This window comes from Moschus berezovskii, chromosome 23, assembly GCF_049115385.1.
Source record: "Moschus berezovskii isolate FMDL1 chromosome 23, NW_MosBer_1.0, whole genome shotgun sequence".
NCBI classification, from domain to species: Eukaryota; Metazoa; Chordata; class Mammalia; order Artiodactyla; family Moschidae; genus Moschus; species Moschus berezovskii.
This window is the reverse complement of record NC_142482.1, coordinates 37,891,915-37,912,198: the sequence shown is the minus strand read 5'-3', so window position 1 is coordinate 37,912,198 and position 20,284 is coordinate 37,891,915. Positions and strand designations below refer to the sequence as shown.

The 20,284-nt window shown below is 39.4% G+C and overlaps 1 protein-coding gene across 1 annotated transcript in view; it reads right to left on the bottom strand.

The window, feature by feature from the left end:
* The window catches only part of LOC148774140 (butyrophilin subfamily 1 member A1-like), a 66,615-nt gene extending 46,955 nt beyond the window's left edge, over positions 1–19,660 (bottom strand). The window contains exons 1-2 of the mRNA XM_088831247.1: positions 19,593–19,660; positions 15,605–15,720 (exon numbers count right to left, since the gene is read on the bottom strand). Coding sequence (XP_088687373.1) covers positions 15,605–15,720; positions 19,593–19,660 — 184 coding nt within the window. The remainder of the gene's footprint in view (positions 1–15,604; positions 15,721–19,592) is intronic.
* Positions 19,661–20,284: the final 624 nt, after the last annotated feature.

Sequence of the window (20,284 nt, the reverse complement as noted above, 5' to 3'; positions counted from 1 at the left end):
TTTTTAAAGCTGAGGAATATTCCATGTGTATGTATCGCTGCTTTCTTATCTATTTGTCTGCCAATGGATGTCTAGGTTGCTTCCATGTCCTAGTTATTGTAAACAGTGCTGCAATGAACATTAGGATACACGTGGCTCTTTCATTTCTGGCTTTCTCGGTGTGTATGCCCAGCAGTGGGGTTACTGGGTCATATGGCAGTTCTATTTCTGGTTTTTAAAGGAGTCTCCACACTGTTCTCCATAGTGGCTGTAGTAGCTTGCATTCCCACTAACAGTGTAAGAGGGTTCCCTTTTCTCCACACCCTCTCCAGCATTTATTGTCTGTAGACTTTTTGCTAGCAGCCATTCTGACTGGTGTGAGATGGTACCTCATTGTGGTTTTGATTTGCATTTCTTTGATAATGAGTGATGCTTAGCATTTTTTCATGTGTTTGTTAGCCATCTGTATGTTTTCTTTGGAGAAATGTCTGTTTAGATCTTTGTCCCATTTTTCCTTTGGGTCATTTATTTTTCTGGAATTGAGCTACAGGAGCTGCTTGTACATCTTTTAGAGATTAATTCTTTGTCAGTTGCTTCATTTGCTATTACTTCCTCCCATTCTGAAGGCTGTCTTTTCACCTTGCTTATAGTTTCCTTCATTGTGCAAAAGCTTTTAAGCTTAATTAGGTCCCACTTGCTTATTTTTGCTTTTATTTCCATTACTCTGGGAGGTGGGTCATAAAGGATCCTGCTGGAATTTATGTCAGAAAGTATTTTGCCTATGTTTTCCTCTAGGAGTTTTATAATTTCTGGTCTTACATTTAGATCTTTAATCCATTTTGAGTTTATTTTTGTGTATGGTGTTAGAAAGTGTTCTAGTTTCATTCTTTTATATGTGGCTACCAGTTTTCTCAGCACCACTTGTTAAAGAGATTGTCTTTGCTCCATTGAATATTCTTGCCTCTCTTGTCAAAGATAAGGTATCCATAGGTGCGTGGATTTATCTCTTGGCTTTCTAATTTGTTCCATCGATTTATGCTTCTGTCTTTGTGCCAGTACTGTACTGTCTTGATGACTGTAACTTTGTAAATAATCTTAAGTCAGGCAGGTTGATTCCTCCAGTTCCATTCTTCTTTCCCAAGGTTGCTTTGGTTATTCGAAGTTTTTGTTATTTCCACACAAATTGTGAAATTATTTGTTCTAGTTCTCTGAAAAATACCGTTGGTAGCTTGATAGGGATTACACTGAATCTATAGATTGCTTTGGGTAGTATATTCATTTTCACCATATTTTGAGTCTTCTGATCCTTGAACATCATATATTTCTCCATCTCTTTGTGTCCTCTTTGATTTCTTTCATCAGTGTTTTACAGTTTTCTATATATAGGTCTTTTGTTTCTTTAGGTAGTTTTATTCATAAGTATTTTACTCTTTTTGTTGCAATGGTGAATGGAATTGTTTCCTTAATTTCTCTTTCTGTTTTCTCATTGTTAGTGTATAGGAATCCAAGGGATTTCTGTGTGTTAATTTTATATCCTGCAACTTTAGTATATTAATAGATTCAGTTGAGTTCAGTTCAGTCATTCAGTCGTGTCCGACTTTTTGCGACCCTATGAATCACAGCATGCCAGGCCTCCCTGTCCATCACCAACTCCCAGAGTTCACTCAAACTCATGTCCATCGAGTTGGTGATGCCATCCAGCCATCTCATTCTCTGTCGTCCCCGTCTCCTCCCACCACCAATCCCTCCAAGCATCAGACTCTTTTCCAGTGAGTCAACTCGTCACATGAGGTGGCCAAAGTTAGCTCTAGTAATTTTCTGGTGTTGTCTTTAGGGTTTTCTAGACCTTTTAGAACTAACACCCCAAAAAGTTGTCCTTTTCATTAGAGGAGACTGGAATGCAAAAGTAGGAAGTCAAGAAACACCTGGAGTAACAGGCAAATTTGGCCTTGGGGTACAGAATGAAGCAGGACAAAGGCTAATAGAGTTTTGCCAAGAGAAAGCACTGGTCATAGCAAACACCCTTTTCCAACACACAAGAGAAGACTCTACACATGGACATCACCAGATGGTCAGCACCGGAATCAGATTGATTGTATTCTTTGCAGCCAAAGATGGAGAAGCTCTATACAGTTAGGAAAATCAACCCAGGAGCTGACTGTGGCTCAGATCATGAGCTCCTTATTGCCAAATTCAGACTTAAATTGGAGAATGTAGGGCAAACCACTAGACCATTCAGATATCACCTAAATCAAACCCTTTATGATGATACAGTGGAAGTGAGAAATAGATTTAAGGGACTAGATCTGATAGAGTGCCTGATGAACTATGGTCGGAGGTTCGCGACATTGTTCATGAGATAGGAATCAAGGCCATCCTAAAGGAAAAGAAATGTGAAAAAGCAAAATGGCTGTATAAGGAGGACTTAGAAATAGTTGTGAAAAGAAGAGAAGCGAAAAGCAGAGGAGAAAAGGAAAGATATAAGCATCTGAATGCAGAGTTCCAAAGAATAGCAAGGAGAGATAAGAAAGCCTTCTTCAGTGATCAATGCAAAGAAATAGAGGAAAACAACAGAATGGGAATGACAAGAGATCTCTTCAAGAAAATGAAAGATACCAAGGGAATATTTCATGCAAAGATGGGCTCAATAAAAGACAAAAATAGTATGGACCTAACAGAAGCAGAAGATATTAAGAAGAGGTGGCAACAATACACAGAAGAACTGTACAAAAAAGAGCTTCACGACCCAGATAATCACGATGGTGTGATCACTCACCTAGAGCCAGACATCTTGGAATGTGTAGTTCAGTGGGCCTTAGGCAACATCACTATGAACAAAGTTAGTGGAGGTGATGGAGTTCCAGTTGAGCTATTTTACTTCAAATCCTGAAAGATGATGCTGTGAAAGTGCTGCACTCAATATGCCAGGAAATTTGGAAAACTCAGCAGTGGCCACAGGACTGGGAAAGGTCAGTTTTCATTCCAATCCCAAAGAAAGGCAATGCCAAAGAATGCTCATACTACCACACAATTGCAGTCATCTCACACGCTAGTAAAGTCATGCTCAAAATTCTCCAAGCCAGGCTTCAGCAATCCGTGAACCGTGAACTTCCAGGTGTTCAAGCTGGTTTTAGAAAAGGCAGAGGAACTAGAGATCAAATTGTCAACATCCGCTGGAATATGGAGAAAGCAAGAGAGTTCCAGAAAAACATCTATTTCTGCTTCATTGACTATGCCAAAGCCTTTGACTGTGTGGATCACAATAAACTGTGGGAAACTCTGAAAGAGATGGGAATCCCAGACCACGTAACCTGCCTCTTGAGAAACCTGTATGCAGGTCAGGAAGCAACAGTTAGAACTGGACATGGAAGAAAAGACTGGTTCCAAATAGGAAAAGGAGTTAGTCAAGGTTGTATAATGTCACCCTGCTTATTTAACTTCTATGCAGAGTACATCATGAGGAATGCTGGGCTGGAAGAAGCAGAAGCTGGAATCAAGATTGCTGGGAGAAATATCAATAACCTCAGATATGCAGATGACACCACCCTTATGACGGAAAGTGAAGAGGCACTAAAAAGCCTCTTGATGAAAGTGAAAGAGGAGAGTGAAAAGTTTAGCTTGAAGCTCAACATTCAGAAAACGAAGATCATGGCATCTGGTCCCATCACTTCATGGGAGATAGGTGGAGAAACAGTGAAAACAGTGGTTGACTTTATTTTTTTGGGCTCCAAAATCACTGCGCATGCTGATTGCAGCCATGAAATTAAAAGACGCTTACTCCCTGGAAGGAAAGTTATGACCAACCTAGATAGCATATTAAAAAGCAGAGACATTACTTTGCCAACCAAGGTCCATCTAGTCAAGGCTATGGTTTTTCCCGTGGTCATGTATGGATGTGAGAGTTGGACTGTGAAGAAAGCTGATCACCGAAGAATTGATGCTTTTGAACTGTGGTGTTGGAGAAGACTCTTGAGAGTCCCTTGGACTGCAAGGAGATCCAACCAGTCCATTCTAAAGGAGATCAGTCCTGAGTGTTTATTGGAGGGACCAATGTTGAAGCTGAAACTCCAATCCTTTGGCCATCTCCTGTGAATAGCTGACTCACTCTGGTGCTGGAAGGGATTGGGGGCAGGAGCTGAAGGGGACGACAGAAGATGAGATGGCTGGATGGCATCACCGACTTGATGGAGGCGAGTTTGCATGAACTCCGGGAGTTGGTGATGGACAGGGAGGCCTGGCGTGCTGTAATTCATGGGGTCGCAAAGAGTCGGACACAACTGAGAGACTGAACTGAACTGAACTGATGTAGGTAATATTGTTGTCTGCAAACAGTGAGAGTTTTACTTCTTTTCCAATCTGGATTCCTCTTATTTCTTTTTCATTAGTGTATCTAAAACTTCCAAAACTGTGTTGAATAGTAGTTGTGAGAGTGGGCATCCTTGTCTTGTTTCTGCCTCCAGGGAAATGCTTTCAGTTTTTCATCATTGAGGATAATGTTTGCTGTGGGATCATCATTCATGATTTTCATTATGTTGAGATATGTTTCTTCTATGCCTGCTTTCTGGAGGGTTTTTATCATAAATGGATGTTGAATTTTGTCAAAGGCTTTCTCAGGATCTATTGAGTTAATCATATAGTTTTATTTTTCAATTTGTTAATGTGGTATATCACATTGATTGATTTGTGAATATTGAAGAATCCTTGTATCTCTGGGATGAAGCCTACTTGGTCATGATGTGGGATCCTTTGAATATGTTGTTGGATTCTGTTTGCTAGAATTTTGTTGAGGATGTTGCATCTATGTTCATCAGTAATACTGGCCTGTAGTTTTCTTTTTGTAGCATCTTTGTCTGGTTTTGGTATTAGGGTGATGGTGGCCTCATAGAATGAGTTTGACAGTTTACCTTCCTCTGCAATTTTCTGGAAGAATTTGAGCAGGATACATATTAACTCTTGCCTGAATATTTCGTAGGATTCACTTATGAAGACATCTGGTCCTGGGCTTTTGTTTGTTAGATTTTTTATTTCAGTTTCGATTTCCATGCTTGTGATGGGTCTGGTAAGATTATCTATTTCTTTCTGATTCAGTTTTGGAAAGTTGTACTTTTCTAAGAATTCATCCATTTCTTCCAAGTTGTCCATTTTATTGGCATGTAGTTGCTGTTAGAAGTCTCTTATGATTCTTTGTATTTCTGTGTTGTCTGTTGTGATTTCTCCATTTTCATTTCTAATTTTGTCGATTTGATTCTTCTCCCTTTGTTCCTTGATGTGGCTGGCTAGTGGTTTGTCTATTTTATCTATCTTCTTAAAGAACCAGCTTTTAGTTTTGTTGATTTTTGCTATAGTCTCCTTTTTATCCTTTTCATTTATTTCTGCTCTAATTTTTATGATATCTTTCCATCTTCTAACCCGGGGGTTCTTCATTTCTTTTTTCTTTTTCTAGCTGCTTTAAGTGTAAAGTTAGATTATTTTTTTGATTTTTTTTCTTGTGTTTTGAGGTAAGCTTGTATTGCTATGAACCTTCACTTTAGCACTGCTTTAACTGAATCCCATAGGTTTTGGGTTGTCGTGTTTTCATTTTCACTTCTTTCTAAGCATATTTTGATTTCTTTTTTTATTTCTTCCTTGATTTGTTAGTTATTCAGAAATGTTTATTTAGCCTCTACATGTTTGTATTTTTAATACTTTTTTCCTGTAGTTGACATCTAATCCTACCTCACTGTAATCAGAAAAGATGCTTGAAATGATTTCATTTTTTTTTTTTGAGTTTACCAAGGCTAGATTTATGGTGCAGGATGTGATTTATCCCAGGGGATGTTCCGTGTGCACTTGAGAAAAACGTGAAGTTCATTATTTTGGGATGAAGTGTCCTATAGATATCAATTAGGTGTAACTGGTCCACTGTATCATTTAGACTTTGTGTTTCCTTGCTAATTTTCTGTTCCGTTGATGTAACCATAGTTGTGAATGGGGTATTAAAGTCTCCCACTCTTTTTGTGTTACTGTTAATTTCCTCTTTTATATTTGTCAGCGTTTGCCTTACATATTGTGGTACTCCTATGTTGGGTGCATATATGTTTATAATTGTTATATCTTCGTCTTGGATTGACCCTTTGATCATTATGTAGTGTCTTTATTTGTCTGTTTTCATGGTCTTTATTTCAAAGTCTCTTTTATCTGATATGAGTATTGCTACTCCTGCTTTCTTTTGGTCTCCATTTGCATGAAATATCTTTTTTCAGCCTTTCACTTTCAGTCTGTATGCGTCCCTTGTTTTGAGGTGGGTCTTGTTTTTGTATCCATTCAGCCAGTCTTTGTCATTTGGTTGGGACATTCAACCCATTTACATTTAAGGTGATTATTGATAAGTATGGTCCTGTTGCCATTTGCTTTGTTGTTTTGGGTTTGAGTTTATAAACATTTTCTGTGTTTCCTGTTTAGAGATCTTTTAGCATTTTTGAAGAGCTGGTTTGGTGGTGCTGAATTCTCTCAGCTTTTGCTTGTCTGTAAAGTTTTTGATTTCTCCTTCATATTTGAATGAAATACTTGCTGGTATAGTAATCTGGGCTGTAGATTTTTCTCTTTCATCACTTTAAGTATGTCCTACAGGAGCTTACTGTGGCTCAGATCATGAACTCCTTATTGCCAAATTCAGACTGAAATTGAAGAAAGTAGGGAAAACCACTAAACCATTCAGATATAACCTAAATCAAATCCCTTATGATTATACAGTGGAAGTGAGAAATAGATTTAAGAGACTAGATCTGATAGATAGAGTGCCTGATGAACTATGGACGGAGGTTTGTGACATTGTACAGGAGACAGGGACCAAGACCATCCCCATGGAAAAGAAATGCAAAAAAGCAAAATGGCTGCCTGAGGAGGCCTTACAAATAGCTGTGAAAAGAAGAGAAGTGAAAAGCAAAAGAGAAAAGGAAAGATATAAGCATCTGAATGCAGAGTTTCAAAGAATAGCAAGGAGAGATAAGAAAGCCTTCCTCAGTGATCAATGCAAAGAAATAGAGGAAAACAACAGAATAGGAAAAACAAGAGACCTCTTCAAGAAAATTAGAGATTCCAAGGGAACATTTCATGCAAAGATGGGCTCGATAAAGGACAGAAATGGTATGGACCTAACAGAAGCAGAAGATATTAAGAAGAGGTGGCAAGAATACACAGGAGAACTGTACAAAAAATATCTTCACGACCAAGATAGTCATGATAACGTGATCACTGACCTAGAACCAGATATCTTGGAATGTGAAGTCAAGTGGGCCTTAGAAAGCATCACTACGAACAAAGTTAGTGGAGGTGATGGAATTCCAGTTGAGCTATTTCAAATCTTGAAAGATGATGCTGTGAAAGTGTTGCACTCAATATGCCAGCAAATTTGGAAAACTCAGCAGTGGCCACAAGACTGGAAGAGATCAGTCTTCATTCCAATCCCAAAGAAAGGGAATGCTAAAGAATGCTCAAACTACCGCACAATTGCACTCATCTCACACGCTAGTAAAGTCATGCTCAAAATTCTCTAAGCCAGGCTTCATCAATATGTGAACTGTGAACTTCCAGGTGTTCAAGCAGGTTTTAGAAAAGGCAGAGGCACCAGAGATCAAATTGCCAACATCAGCTGGATCATGGAGAAAACGAGAGAGTTCCAGAAAACCATCTATTTCTGCTTCATTGACTATGCCAAAGCCTTTGACTGTGTTGATCACAATAAACTGTGGAACATTCTGAAAGAGATGGGAATCCCAGACCACCTGACCTGCCTCTTGAGAAACCTGTATGCAGGTCAGGAAGCAACAGTCAGAACTGTACATGGAAAAACAGACTGGTTCCAAATAGGAAAAGGAGTATGTCAAGGTTATATATTGTCACCCTGCTTATTTAACTTATATGCAGAGTACATCATGAGGAACGCTGGGCTGGAAGAAGCACAAGCTGGAATCAAGATTGCCGGGAGAAATATCAATAACCTCAGATATGCAGATGACACTACCCTTATGGCAGAAAGTGAGGAGGAACTCAAAAGTCTCTTGATGAAAGTGAAAGAGGAGAGTGAAAAGTTGGCTTGAAGCTCAACATTCAGAAAACAAAGATCATGGCATCTGGTCCCATCACTTCATGGGAAATAGATGGGAAAACAGTGGAGACAGTGTCAGACTTTATTTTTTGGGGGGTCCCTAAATCACTGCAGATGTTGATTGCAGCCATGAAATTAAAAGACGCTTACTCCTTGGAAGGAAAGTTATGTCCAACCTAGATAGTATATTAAAAAGCAGAGACATTACTTTGCCAACCAAGGTCTGTCTAGTCAAGGCTATGGTTTTTCCCGTGGTCATGTATGGATGTGAGAGTTGGACTATGAAGAAGACTGATCGCCGAAGAATTGATGCTTTTGAACTGTGGTGCTGGAGAAGACTCTTGAGAGTCGCTTGTACTGCAAGGAGATCCAGCCAGTCCATTCTGGAGGAGATCAGTCCTGGGTGTTCACTGGAGGGACTGATGCTCAAGCTGAAACTCCAATACTTTGGCCACCTCATGTGACGAGTTGACTCACTGGAAAAGACTCTAATGCTGGGAAAGGTTGGGGGCGGGAGGAGAAGGGGACGACAGAGAATGAGATGGCTGGATGGCATCATCGACTCGATGGACATGAGTTTGAGTGAACTCCGGGAGTTGGTGATGGAGAGGGAGGCCTGGTGTGCTGTGATTCATGGGGTCGCAGAGAGTCGGACACGACTGTGACTGAACTGAACTGAACTGAACCATTCCCTTCTGGCCTGAAAAGTTTCTATTGAAAGATCAACTGTTATCCTTATGGGAATCCCCTTGTGCTTTTTAATCCCCTTGGTTGCTTTTCACTTTCTGTTTTTAATATTTGTTCTTTGTGTTTAATTTTTGTTAATTTGATTAATATGTGTCTTGGAGTGTTTCACCTTGGGTTTATCCTATTGGGACTCTCTGGTTTTTGGACTTGAGTGGCTATTTCTTTCCCATTTTATGAAAGTTTTTAACTATTATCTCCTCAAGTATTTTTTTTGTTTTTGTCTTCTTCTTCTGGGACCCCTATGATCCAAATGTTGGGACATTTAATATTGTACCAGCAGTCTCTGAGGTTGTCCTCATTTCTTTTAATTCTTTTTTCCTCTCTGCTTTATTTATTTCCACCATTGTTGGGGTCCTTTAATGAACCAGGACAGGGCAGTCTGGAGGGAAAGATAAGAAAGTGAAAGAGAGAGCTGGAGGGAGGGAGAGAAAGGGAGAGAAAGAAAGAAAGAGGGAAAGAAAGAAAGAAAGGCTTTCTTGGGGACCCAAGCTCTGATGGAGCAAAGGTGCTTTAATGATTTCTCTGTGCGTATATAAAGGCTGTGGTACAAGACATTTCTTTCAACAATGATAAAGATCAGAAAACCAAATGTGCAGTAACCGTTACCAAGAGAACAAGGGATAATAATGGTCACAAGGTCAAGAGACAATCCATATCTCAAGATAAAGGGGGGCAAGACTAAGCAGTTTTGTTATAAAGAGAATGTTTACTAAAGGAGGTTCAAGCATGTATCACACAATGACCTTAGTTCCTGGGAGCAGCATGCTGTTCCACTTGAAAAGAAACAATGGACTTGTGAGAAACAGCACGTAGGAGTCATCCTGTTAAACATTCCCTGCTAATTTCCCCTTATTTATTTGTAATATTTGTAAAAAGAATTCTGACCATTAGAGTTTGTTTAGTTTCAACAATCTTGGCATGAAGGCAATGGAAGATGACAAATATAATTGTTAAGACAATCACCAAAATTACAGTTTTAGACCTGATGCTGTGAGTAATTCTTTGAAACCATCCACGTGGGTTTAGCCCAGATAATTGATCAGCTAGTTGTTCAGCTAAAGTTTTCAAATTAGTGGAAGAGGGCAGATTATTAGAAAAGGTTTCAAAGATTTCTTTTTGTAATAATTGTACATTCAAAGAGGTATTATCATGTATGTTTTGTAGATGAAATTTGATTTGTTCCCAGTTGTAGGCACTATTACTGAAATGAATAGGAGTAACACAAAATTATCACATTTTAGCATCACCTGTTTTTGTACATCTGTTAATTGATCTCCAACCCATTTGATGGGTGTTTTAGTTCCTGTATTTTCTCTTGATTATTCATCTTCATCTATCTGAGCCTGAGTGGTCCACATAGTATGAGCATCTTTAGTCTAATTTTGGATAAAATTTTGTGTTTGAATTGAGGTTTGTAAAGCAATGCCAGTGACGGCAGCAGTGGTGAAAATAGCTATTAATCCCAAAATGTCAAAAATCAGCCATCCAATGAATCATTTAGATTGCCTGAGCAATTTAGTAAGTAACCAGGAAGCATGTCCAGCCATGGGACCTTCTTCCCAGGGCAGCTGGAGATTTATTGGTAACCACAGACTACGTCCAGATTGAAGAATGAAAAGGGATTCATTTCTTAAGGAAACAGAAGAGTTAAGACAAGTATATAATTTGCAATTTATGCAAGTTACAGCACGTAAAGTCTAATTGAATTGTAAATTTACTATAGCTTCAACAAAAGGAAGTGGAACATAGTCTTGTATAAAATATGATTGATTATAGCGAAAGAAATAATGGCTATGGCTATGACTAGTCCCTGTGAAATGTCCAGTCCAAGTCCCAAGTTCCTTGGTGCTTGTAGCAAGTTTCCAGATGTCCCATTGCTTAGGACCAATCTGTTTATCAAGAACGATTCGAGGACGAGGGGGGCCATTCTACCGTCAAGCCATCCAAGAAATCTTCTGTCATGGTAATGCTAAATTGTAGTATTAGTAACTTTCTATGCCATATGAGTAACATAATCACACATATTTCTGTTGATATCATCTGAGCAGTTAGATAGCCACATACCCTGGGGTCCCCAATTGACAATTGTATGATTAATCACAAACATTAATTTTCATGATTTTGGCCTGACATTTGTCCCAGTGAACAGGAATATATTTAAAGTTCTTATTACAAAAACCTTTGCAGGGTGTTCTTTGTTCTTTTCCTAACTCTTTCCCTCAAGTTTCAGTAGTATAAACATGGTTCATGGACAAAGAAAGGGCAGTAAATAATCCAAGCAGCATGTGGAAGTTCCTTTTGGAGGCAGGATGAAAGCCCATGTTTGTTGATTAACATTAATACATAATTTTGTTAGGCCCATGCATAAGGGAAGGATTTCATAGCCTAGAGAAATGTTGATTAGTTTTCTTTCTTTTTTAGGATGAGAGGGCCCCTCCAAACTCCAAGGAGGGGGCATACGTGTTGAGTCATTAGTGGATACGATTGGTCCTGTATCTGTCCATTCTATAACCTATAGTAAAAAAAAGGGGGGGTTAGGTATATAAGCCCAATAAGTGTGATCAATCAAGTCAGCCTGAGCGGAGGAAGCAAAAGCAAGCAAAGCAAGCATAGCAAAGAAAAATATTTTCAGGATTCTGAGGCATTCCCTGTTGAGAAATCAGATTTTCAGTTTGATTAGTAAGGGTATTTATCTGTCCCCAAGTAGGGAGATCATAAGGTCGATGACATCAAGTGTAGTGTTTTTTGGAAAGTTTTTAAGTCGCCATGACTTGTATTAGAATTCCTTCCTCCTGAGGTTTTTGTTGTGTCGTCTTTAGTCTGAATGTTGGGGACCCCCTTAGGTTGAATCTTCTGAAGAGGAAGTCACATGAGCTCGTTGGATCCATCTGGAGAAATAGAAGCATACCCCTTTCCCTGTAAGATTAGTTTCTTAGATTTCTATTGATTAGTTAATCCGTCTTGATATTAAATGGGCAAAGGAAGGGAGGTATCCTTTAATGTTTCAAAATGTTTTTCTGCTTTTGTCAAAATATCTCCTTGCAGTAAGTTTAAAAAATTTAAAAGAAATAAAGCTATATTAAAAATAGTTATAGAAAGGAAGGAAAGCGATAATGATGAAAACATTCTTAGGAAATATTTCAGTCCAAAAGAAAAAAAAATCATCTAGAAATCTGTTTGGGACTGGTATTTAGCTGTGGTTTTGAATTAATGGGTTGATTTTCTCTTCATTCAGTATATACATTTTTCCTGATATAAAAAGAAATGGGATCTGACTGTGTTTTAAGTAGCTTATATTATTTGGGGCAAAGGATTAGGAGCAAACATTCAAACATTTTTCCCTAAGTAAAATTATTAAAAAGTTGATGTAGAACAACTTCATGAATGAAATATTGCTCATATCCAAATATATTTGACCTTGTCCTTGGAAAAGAAATGCAGCCTGGCAGCTGTTGAATCTCTCTGTTCAGTGTGTCAAGGAAGATGTTTATACTTTCAAGACAGATCAGAAAAGAAGGTGAATATTTTGTATTTTTGATACTCTTAGGAACAAATAACGTATTTGGCAAATAGTGTCTTTTTTGTGTTGTTTTTGTTTTGTATTGTGAAACAGGCATTGAAGTTGATGTCATTTTGTTTTAAGAATCTTACAGATTGGAAATAGAAATAAAGCTATATTAATAATAGATATAGGCTTAAAGAATATATTGTATTAGAATCTAGTAAAATCTGTTCTGGATAAGGAAGATAAAAGTGTTCCTGTGTATATCCTCTTATTTAATTTTTTATTTGCAGCTACAGTGTGTAATGTGTTTGTTTAATTATGTCTTGTGTTTGTGGATTATAAGGAATGTCTGTAATCTCTTTAACAGAGAATGAATGTAAAAATTGTTTGAATTTGCTTAGAAATATAGGCAGGGCCATTGTTTTTATAGAATTAGTTGTTATTCATTATTGCAAAGTTAGTTGATGTAGGCTATAATATGTCATGTAGTTTCACCTTGGAGAGGCGTGGCCCATATCAAAGAAGAATTTGTATTGAATGAGACATGTAAGGAAGAGGAAGAAAGTTCAGGACAATGAGTTATATCCATTTGCCATAAAAGTTTCTTTCATTTGTTATAAACCCTTTTATATTTTTGTATTCATCATTTTATTTGCCATTTCTTATATCTTTTTATTAAAAGCATATATCTTACTTTTCTTTGGCAACTATGAAGTGTCTTGTATGTTAGTATTTTATATTATCCAAAAACAAAGACATATATTGAGACATAGATAATTTTAGAAAGATAGGCATAATTTTCCATTTGAAATTTAAAATATTTTTTATTTTTATTTATTTATTTGAGTTCCATCAATTTGTTTGTGGCTGGAGTCCTAGATAGAGTGGGCTGTGTATCCCAAGGACATGATAAGAGTTAACCATAGGTTTTTTCTTAGGCTTGTTTTTGTTTCCCAGGCAGAAATGGAGCTCCAAAAAAGTATTTTTACAAGTTAACCTTTTCTCAAAATGCATGTTTCAGAAGAACTGGTTTTGCAATTTCAAAAAAGATTTTATTTTAATCAGTTTTCTCTAAAGAATATCATGGCCATTCAGTGTCAAAAATATCATTTCTCTTTTTTGTAGTTATGGTGTATTATTAGTGATATATGCATGAGGGAATTGCTGTCGTATAGGAAGTAAAGCGTTGGCTATAAAATCTTGACAAATACTAGGATTTTTAAGCATATTTTGAGGTAACATAGTCTATTGAAATCTTTTATGAGGCCTGATATGATTAGGATAAGGGAGAGAGAAAGTGGATTTCTCCCGGTCTGAAGGGTGTATTTAAAAAGCAATCTTGTAAATCAGTAATAATAATGTGCCAATTTTGAGGACTAGTAATAGGTGATGGGATCTCTGGTTGTAATGTCCCCATAGGTTTCATAGATACATTAACTGTTCTAAGGTCTTTTAAGAGACACCATTTGTTAGATTTCTTTTTTATAACAAAAATAGGAGAGTTCCAAGAAGAGCAAGATTCCTCAATATGTTTCAATTCTAATTGTGTGCTTATAAGTTCTTTAGTAGCTTTTAATTTTTCTTTCGTAAGGGGCTATTGCTCTGTCCAAATAGGCTCGTCATTCTCAGTTATTTCAATAATTGCATTATTTGTTAATTGAGCAATGGCCCCTAGGAAAAATGTGGAATGTATATCTGAGTTTGCCATTGCATAAGTAAGTCTCTCTCTATTAAATTAAGGGGTTCATTTATCATATAAGGTCTTAATGTTGTAGGCTGGCCTTTGGTCTTTCATATAGGTAAATCTTAAAATCATGCAGATACCGATTGTAACCACGAAATTTAAAGACGCTTACTCCTTGGAAGGAAAGTTATGACCAACCTAGATAGCATATTAAAAAGCAGAGACATTACTTTGCCAACAAAGGTCCATCTAGTCAAGGCTATGGTTTTTCCAGTGGTCATATATGGATGTGAGATTTGGACTGTGAAGAAAACTGAGCGCCGAAGTATTGATGCTTTTGAACTGTGGTGTTGGAGAATACTCTTGAGGGTCCCTTGGACTGCAAGGAGATCCAACGAGTCCATTCTAAAGGAGATCAGTCCTGGGTGTTCATTGGAAGGACTGATGCTAAAGCTGAAACTGCAATACCTTGGCCACCTCATGCGACAAGTTGACTCACTGGAAAAGACTCATGCTGGGAGGTATTGGGGGCAGGAAGAGAAGGGGACGACAGAGAATGAGATGGCTGGATGGCATCACCGACTCGATGGAGGTGAGTTTGAGTGAACTCCGGGAGTTGGTGATGAACAGGGAGGCCTGGTGTGCTGTGATTCATGGGGTCGCAAAGAATCGGACAGGACTGAGTGACGAACTGAACTGAAACATTTTGATAAATTTCTTATACTTTTGCTTGAGAAATTCCTGCAATTTGGCAAGAGACCTTTTGTATAGGCCAGGATTTGGGCTATAAGTGTTTGAAAATAATAGTAATATTAGATCCAGTGTCGAGGAGACTAGAAAATCTTTCATCATTAGTTTTGATATTTATATTTGGTTGGGCATATTCAGATACCAATGATGTGGATAAGGATTGTTTTTGATCTGTACTGTTGAATCCGTTTGTCCATACATTATTAGAGGAGCTAATAGAAATGTAAGGCAAAAGAAGTAATTGAGCAATTTTGTCCCCCTTTTTGAATTGCCATAGAATCTGAGATGACATCATAATTTGAATCTCTCCTTTATAATTTGAATCAATTATTCCAGGATGAACAGTAATTCTTTTAGAAGCCAAACTAGATCGGCCAAATAAAAGACTGAAGGTTTGTGGAGGCAGGGGTCCAAAAAGTCCAGTAGGTACTCTAGAAGGGACTGCTTAAGGGTAAAGGAAAAAATCATTTGGGGCTGGTATATTGACGGCAGCACTGCCGGATGTTGAGGATGAGGGAAAAGATAGAATTTGCCCCTGGTTTTTGTTGTAGGGGACCTGGGAGGTTCCCTGTTTGGAGTTTCCTGGAATAGGTTTTCCTTCAACATCAAATTTAGATTTACAATCTTTTTCCCCAGTGCATTCCTCTACGGCAGCAAGGGCGAATTCTTGAAGGTTTTTTATTAGCCTTCTTAGGGCAGTCCCTTTTTAAAATGGTTTTTATCTCCACATGTAAAGTATCCTTCATTTCCTTTTTTGAAGGCAGTCGCCATTGTTTCAGCTAGCATTTGCATCTTTTGAGTTTTTGATGCTAGATTGTGACAAGCCAATAATCAATAATAGTCCCAGTCTCACGAATTGCAGCAATAGCTCTTTGATATTCCTGATTTGCATTCTCATAAGCAAATAATTTCTCTAGCTGTTTCTTGGTTTCTTCTCCAATTACAGTACAGGAAATAGCAGTTTCTAATCTAGCAATAAAAAAAAAAAATTAGCATAACTTTCATTAGGTTCCAACAAAGGAGAGAGTTTTGGAGTTGCGCCTGAGGAGGAGCATTTGGGGCAGCCGGGGCAGGGCTAGTAGGAAAATTTTGAAATATTTTATGTTGTTCTAATTGGGCCTTTTGTAAAGTTTTATCATCTAATTCATATTCATGCAATAAGTGTTCTGTGTGTTGTCGAATATTAGGAGGGCTAGAATTTACCTTGAAATGGCCAGAAATCAATTGGAATATTTTTTCCTTGTTTGGTGGCTCGTTCAACATTTTCTTTGACCTGCTACCAAATTTCTAAATCAAAACTTCATTTATCAGGGAACCAAGGATTACATTTAACCACTGTTTGAAGGCAAGCCTCTATTCATTGGCGTGAAAACAAAAGTCCCTGAGCTTTAAAAAAATGGTAAAGTAAAGTAGAGAAATGATGGGGCTTTCCAGCCGTATAATCCACGTCTTAGTACTTACCGACCTCAATAGTTCCTGAAGTCCCTCCGGCAGAAATGCCACGTATGCCAGAGTCCCTGTTCTGGGCGTCACTTGTTGGGGTCCTTTAATGGACCGGGACCTGGCTGTCCGGAGGCAATGATAAGAAAGTGAAAGAGAGAGCTGGAGGGAGGGGGAGAGAGAGAGGGAAAAAAAAAAAAAGGAAAGAAAGAAAGAAAGACATGGGGACCCTGATGGAGCAAAGGTGCTTTAATGATTTCTCTGTGAGTATATAAAGGCTGTGGTACAAGACATTTCTTTCAACAATGATAAAGATCAGAAAATCAAATGTACAGTAACTGTTATCAAGGGAACAAGGGATAATAACGGTCACAAGGTCAAGAGACATTCCATATCTCAAGAAAAAAGGGGGCAAGACTAAGCAGTTTTGTTATAAAGAGAATGTTTACTAAAGGAGATTCAAGCCTGTCTCACACAATGACCTTAGTTCCTGGGAGCAGCGTGCTGCTCCGCTTAAAAAGAAACAAGGGACTTGTGAGAAACAGCACGTAGGAATCCTCCTGTTAAACATTGCCTGATACACCATTCTATCTTCCACCTCACTCATCCTATCTTCTGCCTCAGTTATTCGACTATTGGTTCGCTCCAGAGTGCTTTTGTTCTAGTTATTGCATGATTCGTTGTGATTGACTGTTTTATTTCTTCTATGTCTTTGTTAAGCATTTCTTGTATCTTCTCAGTCCTTGTCTCTAGTCTATTTATCTGTACCTCCATTTGTTTTCAAGATTTTGGATCGTTTTACTATCATTATTCTGAATTCCTTTTCAGGTAAGCTCCCTATGTCCTCTTCTTTGGTTTGGTTTGGTGGGCATTTACATGTTCCTTTACCTGCTGAGTTTTTCTTTGCCTTTTCATTTTGTTTAGATTGCTGTGTTTGGGATGGCCATTCTATAGGCTGGAAGTCTGTGGTTCCTTTTTACTGTGGAGGTTGCTCCCTTGGGTGGGGTTGGACTTGTGGCTTGTCAAGGTTTCCTAGTTAGGGAAGCTTATGTCTGTGTTCTGTTGGGTGGAGCTGGATCTCTTCTCTCTGGAGTGCAATGAAGTGTCCAGTAGTGAGTTTTGGGGAGTCTATGGGTTTGGCATGACTTTGGGCAGCCTGTATTTTAATGATCAGGTCTGTGTTCTTGCATTGCTGGAGAATTAGTGTGTTATGTCTTGCTCTGGAACTTGTTGGCTCTTGGGTGGATTTAGTTTCAGTGTAGGTATGGAGGCTTTTCTATGAGCTCTTGTTGATTAATGTTCCCCGGAGTCAGGAGTTTCTGGTGTTCTCAAGTTTTGGATTTAAGCCTCATGCCTCTGGCTTTCAGTCTTATTCTTACAGTAGCCTCAAAAGTTCTCCATTCATACAGCACCAAAGATAAAACATCTAGGTTAATGGTGAAAAGATTCTCCACTGTTAGGGACACCCAGAAAGGTTCACAGAGTTACATGAAGAAGAGGGAGGAGGGTGATAGAAGTGACCAGGAGGAAGAGAGGGGGAGTCAAAAGGGGAGAGAGCAATCTAGCCAGTAATCAATTCCCTATGTGCTCTCCACAGTCGGGAGCACTGAGAGAGGTTCATGGAGTTACATAGAGAAGAGGGAGGAGGGTGATAGAAGTGACCAAGCAGAGAAGAGGGGGAGTCAAGAGGAGAGGGACCAATCTAGCCAGTAATCAGCTCCCTAAGGAGGAGAAGGGGACGACAGAAGATGAGATGGTTGGATGGCATCACTGACTCAATGGACATGGGTTTGGGTGGACTCCAGTTGTTGGTGATAGACAAGGAGGCCTGGCGTGCTGCGGTTCACGGAGTCGCAGAGTCGGACATGACTGAGCGACTGAACTGAACTGAACTGAAGTGTTCTCAACAGTCCAGAACACCCAGAGTGATTCACAGAATTCATTAGAGAAGAGAAGGGGGTGGGAGGAGATAGAGGTGACCTGAGGGAGAAAAGGGAGAGTCAAAAGGGGAGAGAATAATCAAACCAGTAATCACACCCCTAAGTGAAAATGGATACTGAGGATTAGATTCTTAAAGGTACAAAATTGATAACAAATACCAAAAAGCAAAGGATGAAAATATAGGGTAGTAGTTAGACTCTCAAAAATACAATATTAAAAACACAAAACAAAATCAATCACAAAAATTATAAAAAATATATATGTGAAATTTGCTTTAAAAATAGGGTCTCTTTTTTGCAAGGTAGGTTATAAAATGAAAATTAAAGGAGTAATAAAAAACTTAAAAATAAAAAGATTTAAAAATTTTAAAAGTGATAATAGTAAAAATATATCTAGGAATTTCTCTGGAGCTGTTGTTGGCAGTGTGGGTTCAGTTCAGTTTCAGATAATTCCTTGTTCCAGCTTATACTTCTCAAGATCTATGCTGCTGCTGCTGCTAAGTCACTTCAGTCGTGTCTGACTCTGTGTGACCCCAGAGACAGCAGCCCACCAGGCTCCCCCGTCCCTGGGATTCTCCAAGCAAGAACACTGGAGTGGGTTGCCATTTCCTTCTCCAATGCATGAGAGGAAAAAGTGAAAGTGAAGTCGCGTCCAACTCTTAGCAACCCCAAGGACTGCAGCCTACCAGGCTCCTCTGTCCATGGGATTTTCCAGGCAACAGTACTGGAGTGGCTTGCCATTGCCTTCTCCGCAAGATCTATGGGCCCCTTCCAATGCTTAGTCAATGTTAACTACAGGGTTTTAATCTGTTGCACCTGTCACTGCCAGAGCGGTTCACTCTTCTTTGTTTATTTTGGTTTCCTCTATTTGCAAGTCTCTTCAGTGTCTAATTTCCGCCCTGACAAAAGGGGGAGAAGTTGGTCACTTATTTAGGCTCACGTGTTCAGTTGTGTTGGGAGGGAGGAACACTGAAAACAAATATCACTGGTGTGATGGGGGGTGCTCACAGTGTATGGACCACCCTGTGTTTGCCCAAGCTCAAGGCAGCATGTGCTCTCCGGGTCTACACTGCTCAGGCTCCAGGTTGCTCTTCAGGGGAACTATCCAAAGTGAGCCCTGAATTTCGTGCACTTCCCAGGTCTGAGCCGCTCAGGTTCAGGTTCTAGGATATTCTGCAAGGGCACAGACTTGGTTGGCATGCATTTTATGTCCTTCCCAGGTCTGAGCAGCTCAGGTGACCAGTTGCTTGATGAACACACTGTCCCAGGTGGGCCGTGTATCTTAATCACCTTCCTGGTCCTGGCTGCTCAGTCTCCTGGGTGTGCTGTGAGAGCACGGTCTTAGGTGTGTTGCGTGCCTCCTCTGGGAAGCTGATCTCAGGCTGCGACCCTCCTGGCAGACATCAACTGTTCAGGATCCCAGGAGGATTTGTTAGCAACTGGAACCAGGAGCCTGCTCACAGTTTGGTGGAGGATGCCAGTCTCTGGGCCCGAGATGGCCCCTTGCCTTCCGGCTCTGGCTGTTGCATGCCTGCCTCTGCCTCCGGCAATAGGGGAGAGTCCTGTATGCAGCTGACTAGCTCTCCTTTGGTACTGCTAAATTGCTCAGTTCTTTGTTCTGAGAGCGGGCCAGCCTGTGCGTTAGTTTAGAGCCTTTTGTGGGAAAGTTCTCTCTTTTTTTTCTTTTTTCCCTCTCTTTGGCTATCCCACAGTTTGGGTGGCTATCTCATGTAGCTCCCTCAGAGTGTCCTCAGGGCATTCAGGCCTGGTCCTTACCTTAAGCATGCAACCCACGCCTCCCTGTCCAGGTCCCCCTCACTGTTGGCAGACGCGAGCATCTGGGCTACTTCTCAGCTGGGAGTTGTGGTTACGATCATATTCGGTGTGTGTGTGTGTGTGTGTGTGTGTGTGTTGTCCTCCCAGTTATGTTGCCCTTAAGATTCCAAAACTTCCTACAGACCTGCCAGTGAGATGACTTACTGGTGTTTGGAAACTTCTCCTTCTTCACAACTCCCTCCTCAGGATGGCTCTCCATCCCTAAAACTTTTGGCTCTCTTTTTGTCTTTTATATTTTGTCCTACTACATTTTGAAGAGAATGGGCTGACTTTCTGGATGCCTGGTGCCCTCCGCCAGAGTTCAGAAGTTGTTTTGT